The sequence below is a fragment of the Ictidomys tridecemlineatus genome, chromosome 10, assembly GCF_052094955.1.
Source record: "Ictidomys tridecemlineatus isolate mIctTri1 chromosome 10, mIctTri1.hap1, whole genome shotgun sequence".
Lineage (NCBI taxonomy): Eukaryota > Metazoa > Chordata > Mammalia > Rodentia > Sciuridae > Ictidomys > Ictidomys tridecemlineatus.
Window position 1 is genome coordinate 136614319 of NC_135486.1, and position 16725 is coordinate 136631043.

The 16725-nt window shown below is 61.0% G+C and overlaps 3 protein-coding genes across 4 annotated transcripts in view; 2 read left to right on the plus strand and 1 right to left on the minus strand.

The window, feature by feature from the left end:
• Baiap3 (BAI1 associated protein 3) lies at positions 1–14002 on the plus strand. Of its 2 annotated transcripts, none has more exons than XM_005337851.5 (34): positions 1–126; positions 4834–4973; positions 5157–5244; positions 5435–5515; positions 5755–5862; positions 6299–6358; positions 6484–6550; positions 6636–6831; positions 7165–7209; positions 7316–7393; positions 7493–7595; positions 7843–7950; positions 8039–8134; positions 8242–8345; positions 8444–8564; positions 9035–9159; positions 9241–9331; positions 9463–9519; positions 9594–9691; positions 9795–9846; positions 9965–10095; positions 10267–10390; positions 10468–10611; positions 10698–10790; positions 10877–11068; positions 11155–11223; positions 11320–11399; positions 11476–11584; positions 11902–11973; positions 12107–12187; positions 12256–12376; positions 12442–12565; positions 12647–12852; positions 12929–14002. In XM_005337851.5, the coding sequence occupies exons 2-34, from the start codon at positions 4843–4845 to the stop codon at positions 13030–13032; spliced, it is 3459 nt and encodes a 1152-aa protein (XP_005337908.1). In that variant the 5' UTR covers positions 1–126; positions 4834–4842; the 3' UTR covers positions 13033–14002. The 2 variants fall into 2 exon arrangements, with proteins under 2 accessions (XP_005337908.1, XP_077880525.1); XM_078024399.1 differs by lacking the exon at positions 1–126 and adding an exon at positions 2022–2259.
• Positions 13857–16084, minus strand: Tsr3 (TSR3 ribosome maturation factor). The gene is made up of 6 exons (XM_005337850.5): positions 15948–16084; positions 15653–15866; positions 15243–15436; positions 14586–14762; positions 14396–14459; positions 13857–14171 (listed from the first exon to the last, which is right to left on the minus strand). The coding sequence occupies exons 1-6, from the start codon at positions 16057–16059 to the stop codon at positions 14006–14008; spliced, it is 927 nt and encodes a 308-aa protein (XP_005337907.2). The 5' UTR covers positions 16060–16084; the 3' UTR covers positions 13857–14005.
• The window catches only part of Gnptg (N-acetylglucosamine-1-phosphate transferase subunit gamma), a 10743-nt gene continuing 10086 nt past the window's right edge, over positions 16069–16725 (plus strand). The window contains exons 1-3 of the mRNA XM_005337848.5: positions 16069–16266; positions 16337–16394; positions 16471–16538. Of these exons, the coding sequence (XP_005337905.2) occupies positions 16200–16266; positions 16337–16394; positions 16471–16538 (193 nt within the window). The 5' untranslated portion in view covers positions 16069–16199. The remainder of the gene's footprint in view (positions 16267–16336; positions 16395–16470; positions 16539–16725) is intronic.

Here is a 16725-nt window from a genome sequence, read left to right on the forward strand (position 1 = left end):
GTCCGCACCGCAGTGCTCAGTCTCCGGCGCGCACGGCTGTGAGCGGTCGCTGTGCCTCGCCGTCCCCGGCCCGTACGAGAGCAGTGTCCGCAGGAGCCCCCCCGCGGCCCTGCGCCCTGGCCCACGGTGAGTGCCACAGGCTCGCGCCCGGTGCCGTCGGGCTGCGGTCTGGGCTCAGCCCCACACACACCCTGGCGGGCAGACAGTCCGCCCCCTCGGGCACAGAGATCGCGCGGGGAGCCTCAGAGGCTGGGTCAACGGAAAGGTAGCAAAGAAGCGCCCTCGGCCCTGGGGACACTGAGGTCGAATATGTCGGAGGGGCGGGTTGCGGGGCAGTGTTTCTGCAGCTGCCAGCACGAGCCCTGCCATCGGAGCGCGCAGCCTGGGGCGCGGTGGCGGGGTCCGCACTGCGGTGCGCGGGGGAGGGGAGCAGCGCCGCAACTCCGGCTGGGGCACAGGAGCCCGCCACCTGCGGTCCCGCCTGCCAGTCCCCTGGCGACCCCCTTCGACCCCGGGGCCCCCTCCTCAGTGGAGGCCAAAGATGGGGGCGGGGCCGAGGACCCAGGAGATGTTTCGTGCGGTTTCCCAGCCACCCTCCCTTGCACGCTGCGCTCCCCAGCCGGTGGGGAGCGCCCTAGTCCCTCCCGCCTTGCGAATACCCTCGTGGGACCCATGCCCCCGAAAATCCCTTCTAGTGCCAGCTGCGCCCTACCCCTCCCTCGCCTCTAGGGAATTTCAGTCCCACAGCTGAGAGCTTTTGCCTGGATTGGGGTCTGCAGAACAGCTGGTAAAATATCACACACCACACCTGTCCCAAATTCAGGCTCTGATTGCTCACTTTCCAGTAGAAGAGAGACCCCAGTAGAACTGGGGAGCAGGGCTCCTACAGATACCCACACCCGGAACGGCCCCAAAAAGTGAGGGAGACAGGTAAGTAAGAGGGGGCCTTAGAGAATAAGGAGGTGCCAGGTTCAGACTCTGCCGCTCATGTGGGAGTGCCCTAGCCCTGTTCTGCTGGTCTCAGGTCTAGCCCCTGCAGAGCTTGTTCAAGAACAAACCCCTTCCAAGGATTAGATTGGGATAAGAACCCAACCCGGGAACAGCATTTGTAGCAGGCACTGCCTGGCCAGTGCAGGGAGACTGCTTAGGGACGGGGGGACCCTGGAGACCCAGGAATCCATGGACACCTGGAGAGGGTCCAAGGAGGTCTGGAGAGGAAGATGGGAAACCAAGAGAGAAGACCAAGGTGGAGGGTGTGGAAAGTCAACACGTGAGACAGACATCTTTCTGTGTGACACACACACACCAGCAAACACCCTGAACACTCTCCAGGGGGCCCAAATGTACTAAGAGTGCACCCCATCTCCTTCCAGTGCTCCTAAGGTGTTTATGATGTATTGGGGACCAGGAAGGCCTTTGGGGCTCAGCTGCCCCCACTCATGGCCTCATTGCCAATAGGCCCCAAATGGCCTAGCAAGGACAGCTTGGCCTCAGAGTCCTGGGTTTGAATCCTGTCTCTGGACAAGTTGCTGTAGCCCCAGCCCCGAGCTGTCACACAGACCAGTGCCACCCTGCAGTTCTCTCCTGCAGCCAGGGCTCAGTGTGGGCTGCTAGGGTTGGCGCAGTCCAGAGCTGGGGCAGCAGAACCTTGGCCTCCCTGGCTTTGCTCACTGCCCTGGGGGCCAGTCATGGGCAAGGGATGTGGCCATGCTCGGCTCTGTGACGCTGTCCAAGCAGACATACAGTGAGATGGAGGTAGAGTCACATCTGGGCCTACCAGAGAGTTGGGGGTCCCTGCACCTGGCTTACCCTGCCAGGACTGACGGAGGCCCACAGGCAGCCAGTGCCTCTGGTGCTGTCACCAAGGGGAGGCAGTCGCGTGCTCACTGGTCATGGCAGTGTGCATGAGGTCCCTCCCCCGGGGTGCGTGGTCACAGCCTTGTTGGCAGGTGGCTCCCAGGGCCTGGACGGCTGGGTCATCACGGTTACCAGCTGCCCAGTCAGGCAGCACAGGGTTGCCACCTTGCACGGACACTGATGCTGAGATTCTGCCCTGTTCTAGCAACAGGCTAGGCAGGAGGCAGCTGATCCTCAGCCTCAGGACATGCCAGCTTAGTGCTTGGATGCCTGAGCAAACCACAGGCCTTCACCTGCTGTCTCTGGGACCTTGGGTGGGTTCCTAAGCCCCACACCTCAGACTGCCCATGTGAGACAAGGGAGACTTGACATGCCTCTCTAGGCTGCCTGGAGGCTAAACAGGTAAGGTGTCCAGGGCCCAGTGTGGGAGGGGGCATGTGACCCTCCTTTCTGCCCTGAATGTTTCTGTTCTCACCAGGATGCCCCTCAAGCCTGTGGCTCAGGCTGCTTGGCTCCTGCGTCATGTTTGTCTCTGGCCTGCAAGCCCCCAGTGCCTGTCACACAGCTGCTGCTGGCGGTTGCCCTGGCAACAGCTCAGGAAGCAGCAGCTCAGCTGGCTTTGGGGTTCAGGGGGGGCCATCTTCTCCGCTCAATTGGAGAGGAAAGGGGCTGTGACTCACGGCCCCCTGGGGACCTCCGGACTAGCTGCAGGTGTGTCAGCTTTAGGAAGCGTCTTGCCTGAGCCCCCCCAACATTTAGGGGAGGGCATCGGGGGGCACCAATAGGTTTGAAGGCAGTGAGGCCTCATTTCTGGCCCCCAAGTGCAGCCCCTTCATAGGGAACCCTGCTTGGAGTGTCAGGGAGCAGGATGAAGTGTGGTCGAGGGTGTTGGCCTGAGCTGGTGGGCACAGGCCAGGATGGAGCCTCCCACCAGAGGCAGCTCCATGGGCAGCAGGAACCTGTTGAGTGTGCAGCCAGGTGTGCTGGGCTGCTCCTGATTGAGCTTACCATTCTAAGGTGGAGCCAGCCTGAATGGGAGCTGGCCTGCACAGGCTGCCCGCCCCTGAGGTCTTGGGGAAAGAGTGAAACCCACTGGTCCACTTCTTGTTTTGTGAGATGGAAATTAAGGTCCCCCTTTGCGAGGGCTGACATGTCTGGGTTGATGAGTGAGCATCAGAGAGACCTAGACAGTAACTGCAAAGGCCCAGTAGTGGACTGAGTGGGCCCCTGTAAACCTGAGGCCTTTGGGCTAGAACAGGGAGCCTGAGAGGGGGTTCTGTGGGATGGGGACGGCCTGGTAGAAAGACAGTTTTCCTCAGGGGAGAGGGGATCTCCCCGCAACTCTGTGGGAAGACACAAGCCCTGACCCAGGACAGAGGTGGGCCCTGGGCTTGGGGTGCAGTGGGAGGGGGCTCTGGGAGCCACAGTGCACCAGCTGCTGTCCTTACCTCTGACTTGGGGTCTGCAGGGGAAACAGCCCCCACCAAAAGGGAGATGCAGGTGTGACGTCAGCTGAGCCTTCCTCCCTGACACGGTGGGTGGGGCCTGTGTACTCCAAGCACATGTGGTGGGATCCAGGGTGCGCCACCTGGAAGGGAGGGCATCCTTCTTAATTTCCATTCCTAGAGCTATGATGTCCCCTTTGCATCCCAGCCCTAGGCAGATGTGCTCATGTGGTCCCCACCCTGGCCCAGCTTTGGAGTAGAGTGACAGGGAGTAGGCTGGACCTTCCAGAGGGGACAGGACAGGGTCTTCCTCCTGGGCCTAGGGCCACTCTTCCTCCTAGCGGTGACACCTGAGCTGCTCCTGATGTCCATGCAGGATACAGCAGAGTGATTCAGTTGATAAGGACGGACAGAGAGGGGAGCGGAGGGGCCAGCACCCTGCAGCTTCTCTTGTCTGGTCTGCATGCAACGTGCTTTCATGGGATTGATTGACAGACTGCAGTCTTGGAGATTGAATCCAACAGCACTCTTACCATGAGCTACATCCCCCACACCTTTTAAAATTAAAAAAAAAATCTTTAAAAAATTTTTTTAGTTGTAGATGGACACATTACCTTTGTTTTATTTATTTATTTTTACATGGTACTGAGAATTGAACCCAGTGCCTCACACATGCTAGGCAAGGGCTCTACCACTAAGCCACAACCCCAGCCCCTAAAATTTTAAAAATTTTCAGTCAAAGTCTAGCTAGGTTGTTGAGGCTGGCCTTGAACTTGTGATACTCCTGCCTTAGAATCCAGGTAGCTGGGATTGCAGGGTGTGCCACCATGCCCATCTCTTGTTATTCTGACTGTGGGAAACAAGCTCCGCTTTGTGGGGATACTTCCCCCTCCGGTTTTCTAAGCAGCCTGGGGGAAGGATGGGGCATTTCCCCCTGCTATTCTTGATGGATGAGGAATCCCAAGCACCCCCTTCTGATCAGCCCCATCCTGTCTACCCCACCTTGGACTTGTGGGCAGAAGACCCAGGCTATAAGCCCCTTGGCTCTCCAGGCCCATCTCACCTGTGCTCTTCTGTGGCACCAGGGTGATTTTCTGGCCTCTGCAGAGGGCCTGGGTAACAGCTGTCTGCCTAGCCCTGAGTGGGGCTGGGGGAGCTTGGCATCACTCTGCTGTATCTCGGTCCTCTTGAGGAGACCCCAGAGACAAGGACCCCTGCCCTAGACATGGCTGTGCAGAACATCCCCTGTGAAGGTCCAGCAGCTCCAGATGGAACGCCAGTTCTGAGCTGGGCACCTCTACCACCTTTGGTGGCATCTGCTCCCACATCCTCAGAGCCACCCTGCAGAGGACACAGACCTTAGTTGGTTACCTGGAAGGAGTCAATGAAGCCCTTGGGGCCCTACCAGACTCCAAAGTGGAGAGCAGGCTCCCAGGCCTCTGCCATCCCTTCTGTTCTCCTTCCCACGCCTCCCTTGGGTGACCTCTGTAAAGTGGATGACCTAGGACTGTGGCCACACTCTCTGCTGCAGGTCCCCACCATGTCAACCTTGCTGGAGATCAAGAGCAGCGTGCTCAGGCAGGTGCAGGTGTGCCCGTCCTTCCGCCGCAAGACGGAACAGGAGCCCACAAGCACCAGTGTGGACCTGCAGGAGCCTGCCACAGGGGCCTGGTGGGTGCCCAGGGACAGACCCCTGCCAAGGACCTTCCCACCCGGGTGGGAAGCAGGGACACAGGAAGTCTGAAGTTGAGGCTGTGGGCATCACAAGGCCCCGTCCTCCGTGTGGGCCCCTTGAGTAGTAGGGCACAGGGCCAGCACCTCCTGGAGCCAAAGCTGACCTGGCCTTTCTCCCAGGAAACCTGGGGATGGCGTGGAGTTCTTTGCCCACATGCGTCTCATCCTGAAGAAGGGGGAAGGCAGACAGGGCCTGCCGTGCCCTGAGGTGAGGACACCCTCCTGCAGGGGCCTGGGTGCTGCAGCCCCACCCAGCATGGGACCTCTGCTTCCTCTGCCCTGTCCACCTCTGGTCTCCACTCTCCTCTCACTCCTTCCCCTGGAGTACCCCTGTCCAGCAGTGGTGGTGGATGCAGGCCCTGTGTGCCCCCAGACCATCACCCATGCACCCCTCGCAGGTCCTCTTACGCAGTGGCTCACCAGCCCCAGCTGAGCCTGTGGACTCCAACCGTGGCCTGAGAGCCCTGACCCAGGAGGAGGTAAGGGAGTGCTGGTCTGGCCCCACGGGGCTCTGACTCCTGTTCTTAGGTTAGAGCACCCAGGGTTTCAGGACAGGCTGACAACAGAGATGGATGGGACAGACAGGTGAACAGAGGGCCCAGTGGGTACAAAAGTCCTGAGGAAGGGGCTCTGCTGGGCCAGTGGGAGGAGCTGCCTGGGGTGAGGGGCTGGGCTTACAGGGAGTCGACAGCAGGGCCTGAGGTTTAGCACTGTGCAGGTGGAGATGCTGTATGAGGAGGCCCTGTATACAGTCCTCCACCGGGCAGGCACCATGAGTCCTGATCAGGTGGATGATGAAGAAGTCCTTCTGGCCTACCTTCAGCAGGTGAGCCAGCTGCCCTGCCCCCACCCCACCCATCACCTGACTGTAGACAGAATGCACCCCACACCTGCATGAGCAAGCAGGTGTAATGGGCATGTGTGAGCAGACACACAGGCTGGCAGACCTACCCAGCAGGAGGGAGGGGCAGTCACAAAGAAGGTCAGATGGGACAGACAGATGCACAGAGGGTGAACCAATGGATGGACAGCACACCACGACTCTATTTCTTCCCCTGTCCTGGCCATGCAGACCTCACTGCCACATGCCCACAGTGCTTCCTGTTAGGCTCCAGGACAGGGTGGGCAGGCCCACTCCCAACCCCTGCACTGTGAGGTGCAAGGTGGTCATTTCTGACTCTCACGCACCTGAGGCCCCAGAGTCATAGCCAGCCTCTCCTCAGGGCTCACCTGGGCCCCTCCTACCTGACTACCACCCACAGGTGTTTGGCACCAACCCAGAGCAGCATGCTGAGGCCATTGAGCGTGTGAAGAAGGCCAAGGTAAGGCTGTGGCCTTCCTGGGTGGAATGACGAGCTGCTGCAGCCTGCGGCAGGCTCGGGGGCGGGTTGATGCTCACACTGGGCTGCCTAGCCCTTTGGGGTGCTCAGCGTCCCTCTGTCCACAGGCCCCCACATATGCCCTGAAAGTTTCTGTCATGCGTGCCAAGAACCTTCTGGCCAAAGACCCCAACGGTGAGTTAAGGCCCCTAGCCATGCCCAGGTCTGCTTGAGTCACGGAGGGTGGGCACGGCACGGGGCTGAGCCTGCTGTGTCTCAGGCTTCAGCGACCCCTATTGCATGCTGGGCATCTTGCCGGCCTCGGGCACCCCTCGGGAGCAGAGTGGGCAGAAGGAGCAGCGCTTCAGCTTCCGTAAGGGCAGCAAGCGCAGCGGCCCGCTGCCAGCCAAGTGCATCCAGGTCACCGAGGTCAAGAGCAGCACTCTGAACCCCGTCTGGAAGGAGCACTTTCTGTTGTAAGGCCCCCACCCCACAGGTGGCCACATGTCCTGAGGATGATGGCTCACATGGTCCCCATTTCAGTGCTGACCCAGGCAATTCAAAGGGGTTGGGGTGCTGATTGCATGCCTCACGTTCTGGTTACATTCCAGAGGAGGGAACAGGCCCAGAGAGGGGCATCAAGCCCCCATGGCCACACAGCTAATAACAGTGCAGAGGCAGATTTGAGAAAGAAGCTGTTTGGAGAGCAGAACCTCGTGGCCACTCCCTGCTGCCCCTAAACTTGCCCTCAGCCCAGCTCTGGCAGAGGCTCACCCAGGACCCTCACCTGCATCTCTCTGTCCCCACAGTGAGATTGAGGATGTCAGCACCGACCAGCTGCACTTGGACATCTGGTACTGGGCCTGAGTCCTACAGGGGAGTGGGTGGCTCTGATTGGGGAGGGAGTTGGGGGCTTCTGACCTGGGCTGGGAGTGCTAGACAAGCCATGCTGTCCTCCAGGGACCACGATGATGATGTGTCCCTGGCAGAAGCATGCAGGAAGCTGAATGAAGTAATTGGCCTGAAGGGCATGAGCAGGTATGGGATGGGGGCCTTGCACCCTTGAGTCACAGGTGGGACCTGCAGTGGGAACTGGCTTCCAGGGCCACTGGCCTAAGCCCACCGGGTCGTGCCCAGGTACTTCAAGCAGATTGTTAAGTCAGCCCGAGCGAATGGCACGGCAGGGCCCACCGAAGACCACACGGATGACTTCCTGGGGTGCCTCAACATCCCAGTGCGGGTACGAACACCTGCCATGTGCATGGGGGCACACCTGCCACGTGCATGAGGGCTCTTGCAGTGGCCATGACCTTTGACCCCCCAAGGGCCTCCCACCCTCCTTGGGCTGCAGGGAGGGGCTGCCTGAAGTGCCTCTTGCCTTTGGGCACCCCTGAGCCCTCCCACATTCTCCCCAGGGTTCCATGGGTCTGTGGGGGTGGGCGTGGGGGAGAGTTCCCTAGGCCTGACACCCCCCCCACACCCCATAGGAGGTGCCCGTGGCTGGAGCAGACCGCTGGTTCAAGCTGGAACCACGTTCCAGCGCCTCCCGTGTGCAGGGGGATTGTCACCTGGTCCTCAGGCTGATCACCACGCAGGTGGGGTCCTGCAGAAGCCCTGCCCTGCACCCCTGCCCCCTGCCCACCGGGCTGGGGCAGAGCTGGTGACAGGCAGGCTCTGTTCCAGAGGGATACCATCATGAGCCAGCGTGGGAGATTCGGCTTCTTGTCCTACCTGTTGCTGCTCAGCCGTGTGCTGCGGTTCGAGCATCGCGTGGAGGAGGTAGTGGACACCTCTGGGAGCCTGGGGCAGCTGGACCAGGTGTCAGAGCAGGGGATGGTGGTGGAGGGTATCTTGGGCCTCTGCCCACCCTCCACCTTTGCTCCCAGCCCAATTCAAGCAGCTGGCATGGCGAGCTCAGCGGGCCTGGGACCACCATCCTCTGTCTGCACGGAGCCCAGAGCAACCTGTCCCCCTTGCAGCTGGCTGTACTGTGAGTGGGCTCTGCAGGCCACGGGTGGGAGTGGGCGGGCGGGCTGTGAGTGGGCAGGGCTGGGCAGATGCCTCTGACTATGGGCTGGGCCCCTGCAGGCACTGGCAAGTCAGCAGCCGCCACCATCAGACCCGCACTCTCGACTACGGCTACCTTCTGGGGCTACTGGAGGACATGCAGGCACACTGGGAGGAGGCACCCCTGCTACCCCAGGAGCAGGTGGGCACAGCAGGGGCCTGATTTCTGTTGGCCATGTCCGTGCTGGGGGCTAGTCCTTCTCTGCCCTCCTGAGCTTAAAGACACAGGGACCAGGCCCTTGTGTGGGACAATGCACACTGTACACAGAGGAGGTGGCAGGTTGCACTGAAGTGACCTGGGAAGGAGGCTCCGGGGTCAGACTGGGCTGTGGGCAACAGCAGGAGAGCATGGGCACTGGCAGGACAAGGCACAGGGGACAGCAGATGCAGGGGCCCAGGGGTCTTTGGTGTAGTGTGTGGGGTGCTGAGACCAGGACAGGCCAGCAGGGAGACCACTCTGGGGGAGACCAATGGACAGCATTCCTAGGACAGAACCAGTAGGTGGGGGAACACTGCTGGCCAAGGCAGGGAAGGTGATCCCCAGCATCAGTGAGCAGGGCTACCAGCACTATTTCCAGCTTCTTTAGCTCTGAAGACACCCCCTTCCCCCAGGAGGAGAGTCTGGCCGACAGCTTTTCTGCTTTCTCTGAGTTCGGGCTGCGACTGCTGCGCCAGCTCCGGGATTACTTCCCTGCCACCAACAGCACAGCCGTCTACCGACTGGAGCTGCTGCTGAAGTGGGTGCAGCTGTGAGCAGGAGTGGGGTGGGGTGGGGTGGGTGCTGGCTGGGCCCCCGTGAGTGTGCTGTCCTTGCCCAGGTGTCTGGACAAGCTGCAGCTCTTCCAGCCCTCCTTTGAGATCTGCCCCTTTGAGACGGAGCTGAACATGGACATCGCTGCTGCCCTGAAGGTGTGTTTGGACCTGCCTGGGCTCTCCATGGGCCCTGCCCAGCCTAGCCCTGCTTGGACTTGCTGGTCCATGGCCCCTTGCCATCTCTCCCTTCTCTCCAACCCATGCTGCCTTGCTGGCGACCCTTGCAGAGGGGCAACCGTGAGTGGTACGACAGGCTCCTGAGTGCCAAGAGTCCTCGAGAGCTGGTGAGGATCCAGGCAGCCTTGGTCGTGGTGGGCACAGGGGCTGGGAGATCAGTGCAAACCAGGCTTCTTTGCAGCCAGGACCACAGCGCCTGGCCGGGCTTGTCGAACTGGCAGACGTCATCTATGAGGACCTGCAGGCCTGCTATGGCATCTACGCCAGCCTTTTCCATGGGTAGGCCCTGTCCTGAGTGCTGATACTGGCCGGGTACAGGGCAGGGTGGGGGCTGGCTTGCCCCTCTGGTGGGGAGCAGGTGACTGAGTTCTGTCCTTTGTAGCATCCTCAAGGTGGACTTCTTCACCCTTACTTTCCGGCAGCTGGAGCGTCTGGTGAGGAGGGTCCTCAACCCTGGGTGCCCACTGACTGTGGGGAGTGGGGAGAGACCTCTGGCTGGGCAGGGCTCTAGTTTCCCTGATGGCAGAGGCATGATCCTGCCATCTTGGGCAGGTGGCCGAGGAGGCATGGGTGCTGACGGAGGAGCTGAGCCCCAAGATGACTCTACAAGTGGCCTCGGGGCTCTTTGAGCTCTACCTGACCCTGGCTGACATCCAGCACTTCTGGAGCTACATCCCCGGCCGGTGGGTGCCTCAACACCTGTGCCCCTGGCTCCTCTGGATAGGCTCTGGGACCTGAGATCAGGGTTCTGTGAAGGAGGCTCTCCCGGATGCCCACTTTGGGGCTCTGAACCTGGAACCTGCTGGGCTGGGGAGTCTGCATCAGGGCAAGTGCTGAGTGAGTTCCCACCGCAGAGACAGTCGCTCCCTGGCGCTGGCCGGCATCCACACCCCATTCCTGCCTGCTGTGAAGCTCTGGCTGCAGGTGCTGCGGGACCAGTCCAAGTGGCGCCTTCAGGGAGCTGTAGATGTGGACACGGTAAGTGTTTGCTCCACCAAAGCACACGGGGGCTTGTCCCATGTCCCCTGCCACTCAGCCCTCCTCCTGCCTTCCAGCTGGAGCCTGTGGATGCCTCGTCCAGGCACAGCAGCTCTGCAGCTACTGCCAGCCTCTGCTTCAGCCACATCCAGGAGCTCTGGGTCCGGCTGGCATGGCCTGACCCTGCCCAGGCCCAGGGGCTGGGCACCCAGCTTAGCCAGGTTTGTCTGCTGGGGTGAGGGGAGCAGGCTATGAGGATATCAGGGCAGAGGAGGGGTCCTGAGTGCCAGCCTGCCTCCCGTCCCAGGACCTGTGTGAGGCTGCCCTCTTCTACACTGAGCTGCTGCGGAAGAAGGTGGATGCCCAGCCTGGAGCTGCTGGCGAGGCTGTGAGTGAGCCGGTGAGTGGCTGGTGGGACAGGTGAGGCCCTGTGGTGGCTGGGTGGGGCCACCTACTGCAGCCACCTGCCTGGCCACTCCTCCCCAGCTCTGTGTGGTGCTCAACAATGTGGAGCTCGTGCGCAGGGCCTCAGGGCAGGCACTGAGGGGCCTGGCATGGCCCGAGGGGGCCTTGGGACTGGAGGGGGTGCTTCCCCGCCCCCTGCTCAGCTGCATACAGGCCCTGGAGGAGGACCTGCATCGGGAGGCCCACACTGTGACGGCACACCTGACCTCCAAGGTGGGCAGCGTGGCAGAGCCTGGCATCGGGTGTGGAGGCTGTCCCCGGCATCCCCACCCTCATGCTGAGCATTGCCCTCCCCTCAGATGGTGGCTGACATTCGGAAGTACGTGCAACACATCAGTCTCTCCCCTGACTCTATTCAGAATGATGAGGTGCGTGCCGGCCTTGGCAGGAGGCTGTGAGTGTATGTGTGCTTGGGGTGGGTTAGGGTCCAGGCTCAGGCCAGCCCTAAGGACCCCTGCCCACAGGCTGTGGCCCCACTCATGAAGTACCTGGACGAGAAACTGGCCTTGCTGAATGCCTCGCTGGTGAAGGAGAACCTGAGCAGGTTTGCTGGGCAGGTGGGCATGTTGGGCAGGTGGGGTGGGGCATTCCAGGTACTCATCTAGGCGGTGTGCCTGCAGGGTGCTGGAGGCCCTCTGGGAGCTGCTGTTGCAGGCCATTCTGCAGGCGCTGGGCGCCAACAGTGATGTCTCTGCGGACTTCTACGGGCGCTTCCACTTCACATTGGAGGTAGGGCCATGAGGAGCTCCCCAGGGCCCTCCTCTGATTGGGCCCCTGCTAGGACACCCAGCCTCTGCCTGGCTTCTCCTGTTCCCCGCTGGGCAGCACTTCCTCCCCACAGCCTAGCTGCCCAGCAGCACCTGGGCCACCTGTTACAACAGAGTCTGGCCTCAGATGCTGGCATTTTCCCTGGTCTCCTGGGACTTCTTGTCCATCCCAGGTGTGATGAGTGGCTCTGCCAAGGTGCCCAAGACCCACCTACTGGGGCTCCACACTCAATCAGGCTAGACCCCCTGATGTATCTCCCTTTTTTCTCTCTGCCCCAGGCTCTTGTCAGTTTTTTCCACGCTGAGGGCCAGGGCCTGCCCCTGGAGAGCCTGAGGGATGGAAGCTACAAGGTGAGGCCCAACCCCTCTGGGGGCCACCACATTCAGCCTACTGCCCCACAGTAGGCCCTGTCCTAGTGCATGAAGCCAGGGGGCCATGAGGGCAGTGGCCTATGTGGCCAGTCACCAGCACCCCTCCTCACAGAGGCTGGAGGAAGAGCTGCGTCTGCACAAGTGCTCCACCCGGGAATGCATTGAGCAGTTCTACCTGGACAAGCTCAAGCAGGTAGGATGGCGGCCATCTGTGTGGCCTTTGCCTGGCTCCCTAGCCTTGCTTACTGGCCTTTCCCACAGAGGTCGCTGGAGCAGAACCGGTTTGGCCGCCTGAGTGTCCGCTGCCATTACGAGGCAGCCGAGCAGCGGCTGGCCGTGGAGGTGCTGCATGCCGCAGACCTGCTCCCCTTGGACGCCAATGGTGAGGTGCAGCGGTGGCTGGGGGGAGGCTGGGGCTGGGGGCTTGCTGACAGCTGTGCTCCACAGGCCTGAGCGACCCCTTCGTGATCGTGGAACTGGGCCCACCTCATCTCTTCCCACTGGTCCGCAGCCAGAGGACCCAGGTCAAGGCCCGGACATTGCACCCAGTGTTCGATGAGCTCTTCCACTTGTGAGTGCCCATCCTGTCCCTTGTGCCTATCCCAGCCTGACCCACAGGTCCATGGCTGGCTCTTGACTGCCTCCTCTGCAGTTCTGTGCCCGCAGAAGCATGCCGCCACCGTGGGGCCTGTGTGCTGTTCACTGTCATGGACCACGACTGGCTGTCCACCAATGACTTCGCTGGGGAGGCTGCCCTCAGCCTGGGCAGTGTCAGTGGCATTGCGAGGCCCCAGGTGGGAGCAGGCTCGAGGGCTGGGCAGCCCATCACCCTGCACCTGCGACGGCCCAGAGCCCAGGGTGAGTGAGCGTGGGGTGGTGGTGGGGACACAGGGCAGTGGGCCTGGCTCCCACATGCCCTCTTGTCCACCTGCAGTGAGGTCAGCACTGAGGATGCTGGAAGGTCGCACCAATAAGGAGGCACAAGAGTTCGTCAAGAAGCTCAAGGAACTGGAGAAGTGCATGGAGGCTGACCCCTGAACACTCCGCTGCCCCCCATATGCCACATTGTGCAGCCAGGCCTCACTGAGGCCCTCAACTGCCATAGCTGACTCTATATGGCTTCCATCTGCCCTGGCTATGTCCCTTTGGTGTGCTATGAACCCCTTGTGCCCCAGTACATCTTACCCTGAACACAGGCTAACTTGGAAGGACTGGCCAGCAGCTATATCCTGGATGCAGAGATTACAATGGGCCTGGTCATTAAGTGGGCAGCTCCCTAGTCTCAGTAGAACCTTGCTCCCCATGGCCATTAGGCAGTCTGGAGACACTCTAGGTAGTCAGAACTAGAAAAGACATACTAGTATGAGAGGGTGGGGGCCAGGGATGCTGCTCAGTACCCTTCAGTGCACTCACTGGTCTGTCCCCAACTGGCATGGTGGGCTAGGGTCCAGGCTGACCCTAGCCTGGAGGGTCCTCTCAGAGGAAGCTCTACCCTATCTCTCTCAGGAAGAGTAAGGCCCCCACAGGTTGAGTCAAGTTTGGAGGACCCAAGCTTTGGAAGACAGTAGCTGCCAGGGCTAATAAGTAGAGGGTAGGGTGCCAGCCCTCATCCACAGATGAACAGAGAAGTCTGTGGAAAATCATGTGGGGTTCCAGACCCCACCTGGCTCCTGGGCCTGGCAGGAGGTATATGTCACCAGTGATAGGAGGGTGACAGGGAAGTCAGGGGTTCTGCATCAGCTGGTCAGCTGTCCTTCCCTGCAACACATGCATGACCACATCACTTATCCCATGGCCCAGTCTCTCACAAGCAGTCCCTCAACCCCAGGCTAAGTGCAAAGAACCAGACTCACACCAGGGGCTACTTCTCAACCTGTAGTTTCATTGAGAGTATCTCAAGCAAGGTTATTCCCATGTGGAGAGGAGCACAACGCTGCCAGGCCTGGCTGTCCCCACATTCCTGGACTTTGTTATCACACAGCTTCAACAATGTATGTGGTGTCTACAATTCTCAGTCTCTCTGCTGTTTCTTGATTTCTTTCCAAGTCTCAGTTGGGGTCCTGGCCTCAGTCCTTGGTTCTGAAGTCTCCTCCTCTGGAGAGCAGCTACTGCCTCCTTCATCCTCGGCAGGCCCCTGGTCTTCAGACTCGCTGCTGTCATCTATATCTGTGGGCAGCCTGGAAGAGAAGAATGTGTTCCCTCGTGGTGGCACCTAAGGCACTCCTCACTTAGCCCTCACCCTTCATGCACTCTCCCTGGGCTGAGGGCACATTTCTCTTAGGCCCTGCCCTCTCTAGGCCAGATCCTCCCCAGCAGACTTGCACTGTGTTCTGCAGTCATCACCCAGGGGTTGCTTAGGACACCATCCTCACATACAGGAGCAGTAGAGGTCAGGACCTACCGGGTGCTGGTCACAGGCCTGTTGAGGTTTGCAAACTCTCGCCCTGAGTCCACATCAAAGGGGTCTAAACCAAGGGAGGAAAGAAAAGAAAGTGACCTCTGAATGAGCTCTCGAGACCCTAGGCTTTTCAGAAGAACGTGCAGGTCTAGAGGGCCTCCCACAGAGGGCACCCACCTACGTCAGGCCTCACCAATTTCCTCCTCCTGGGGAGTATGCTTGGCACTGGCCAGGTACTCCTGCTCTGCCTGTAGCACCTCCTCTGGTCCACTGCAGGCTGCGTATGTGTCCAGGAGTTGGCGGTTCAGGTCCAAGAAACCCTTGCCCCACTTAAACTTCTGCAGTAAGATGACGGCAAGATCTGAAAAGCCTAACAGCATAGGAAACAAGACCCAGAGATGTCAGCAATCCTTCTAGGGAATGTGTCCTCCTCACCCCAACTGCTGGGTGCAGCTGCTATCCCAGAGAGCTGATGGTTGCCAAACTACAGTCCTGACTGTCCCCCGCCCAATCTCCTTGCCTGTCCCTCTCCTGAGAAATAAACATTCTCATCAAGTCTGTCCCCAGGTCTCATGGGTCTCCATCTGGGCTTCTCCTTGGACCACAAATTCCCTGAGAATGCTGAGAAGAAAGTTTCTCAGGACAGTGCTGCCTGTGACAGTGAGGACACCTCACTTGCCTTCTGTTTAACTCCACAAGGCCAAGCCTCCAAGCCTGCTGGGGACTGAAACCCTGGGCTGTCCTAATGTCCTCCCTGTACACCACTCACACTTCTCCAGGGGTCTGATGGGAGAAAATACCATTCTGGGAGCAGAGGCCACTAGGCTGTCAGGACAGGCCTGAAACTCACCTACGATGCAGAAGGCAGCAGCAAAAGCTTCCACGCAGGAAAGTCTGCAGGGCCGGCCATAGTTTACAGGGTTGGCAGCCACCAGGTAGGGAAGCAGCCTCAAGTGGCTCCCTCGCATCTTCCCAAAGGGTGTCTCATCCAACCTGGCCCAGGAGCAGTCTATGACTGCAACCCCAGACTGTGCCACCAGCTGTCTGCCAGGAACAGTATAGGCTAAGTTCTGGGGGTTGGCACCACTTTGGTGATGGCCCCCTAAGTGAGATATACCCCTGGAACTTGGCCTCCCAAGGGATAGGGAGCGTCCTTTCTTTACCCCAGACACTGGCAAAGGGCTACCTGGACAAGCTTTTAAGGCAGTAGCTGGAGAAAACTTATTTCCCCTCGCCAGTCCCCAAGTCTCCCCCGCTTACCTGTCTGCGGGGGACACATATTGGGTGCCCATGGGGCTGAGAACCAGGCCGCCGAACCTCTGGCCCAGGCGCAGACAGCGCACCAGGCCCAGCCGGGCCAGCTTGCGGCCGGTGCAACGCCGGGGGTCGCAGTGGCCCAGCTCCCACATAGCCAGCGCGCAGGGCAGCGCTGCCGGGCCCGCGCCGCCCTCGTCCTCCTCGGGCTCCACGGACGCTGCGCAGGGAGAAGAGCGTCCCGGGCCTTAGCGCGGGCTCCAGGGCGCCCCGACCCCCTCTCCCTCCCCCTCGCACTCACCCCGCAAAGCGGCGTCCACCTCCTTGGCGAAGGCCTCCAGGGAGTGGCCCGGGCGACGCCGCGCGTGGGCGCCCTCGGCCCCCGGTCCGCGAACCACTTTCCTGCGCCCCATGACCGGTGCCGCGCCGACACCACCCGGCCCTGGGCAACTGCGCACGCGCCGGCGCCGCTTTGATCCGGTCGCTCTGGCGACGCTACTTCCGGCCCCGCCCCCACGCGGGCCGCCAGTGTCGTGTGACGCGCGGCGGAGCCATGGTGGCCGGAGTGGCCGGCGTGCTGCTGCTGTTGCTGCTGTTGCTCCTCGGGCTCGCGGCGCGCGGTCAGTGGTCCTCCGTCCCCGGCGGCCGCGCGCCCCGCCCCGCGCCCGCTCACTGCCTCCCTCCCCTTAGGGCCCGCGCCAGCGGCTGCGGCCAAGATGAAGGTGGTGGAGGAGCCCAATGCCTTCGGGTGAGCGCCCGGCGGGCGAGCGGGCGAGCGGTGCAGGCGCGCGGCGGGCGGCCCTGACCTGCTGCTATCCCCCTAGGCTCAACAACCCGTTCCTGCCCCAGACCAACCGCCTACAGCCCAAGCGGGAGCCGTCGCCGCTCTCTGGTGAGTGCAGGGCGACGGGCGGCCTCTAACTCGGGCTCTGCGTCCGCTGGTCCAGAGCGTTCTGGCGCGGGGTTCGGTTCCCCGCTGGCCTCGTCCTTCCCCTCCCTTCCCTTCCCTGGAGGTGGCGCTGTTAGCGCTTTGGTGTGTGTCTTTCCACAGGCGTCCCCGTGCCTTCATTCCGATAGTG

Excerpts from the sequence above, each read along its gene's own strand:
- Baiap3 (XM_005337851.5), top strand. The coding sequence starts at position 4,843 with ATGTCAACCTTGCTGGAGATCAAGAGCAGCGTGCTCAGGCAGGTGCAG. Across the intron at positions 5,863-6,298 it reads TTCTGGCCTACCTTCAGCAG|GTGTTTGGCACCAACCCAGA; the intron begins GTGAGCCAGCTG and ends TACCACCCACAG. Across the intron at positions 10,391-10,467 it reads GAGCTGTAGATGTGGACACG|CTGGAGCCTGTGGATGCCTC; the intron begins GTAAGTGTTTGC and ends CCTGCCTTCCAG.
- Tsr3 (XM_005337850.5), bottom strand. The coding sequence starts at position 16,059 with ATGGGGCGCAGGAAAGTGGTTCGCGGACCGGGGGCCGAGGGCGCCCAC. Across the intron at positions 15,437-15,652 it reads TATGTGTCCCCCGCAGACAG|ACAGCTGGTGGCACAGTCTG; the intron begins GTAAGCGGGGGA and ends TGTTCCTGGCAG. Across the intron at positions 14,460-14,585 it reads TCCCCAGGAGGAGGAAATTG|ACCCCTTTGATGTGGACTCA; the intron begins GTGAGGCCTGAC and ends CCCTTGGTTTAG.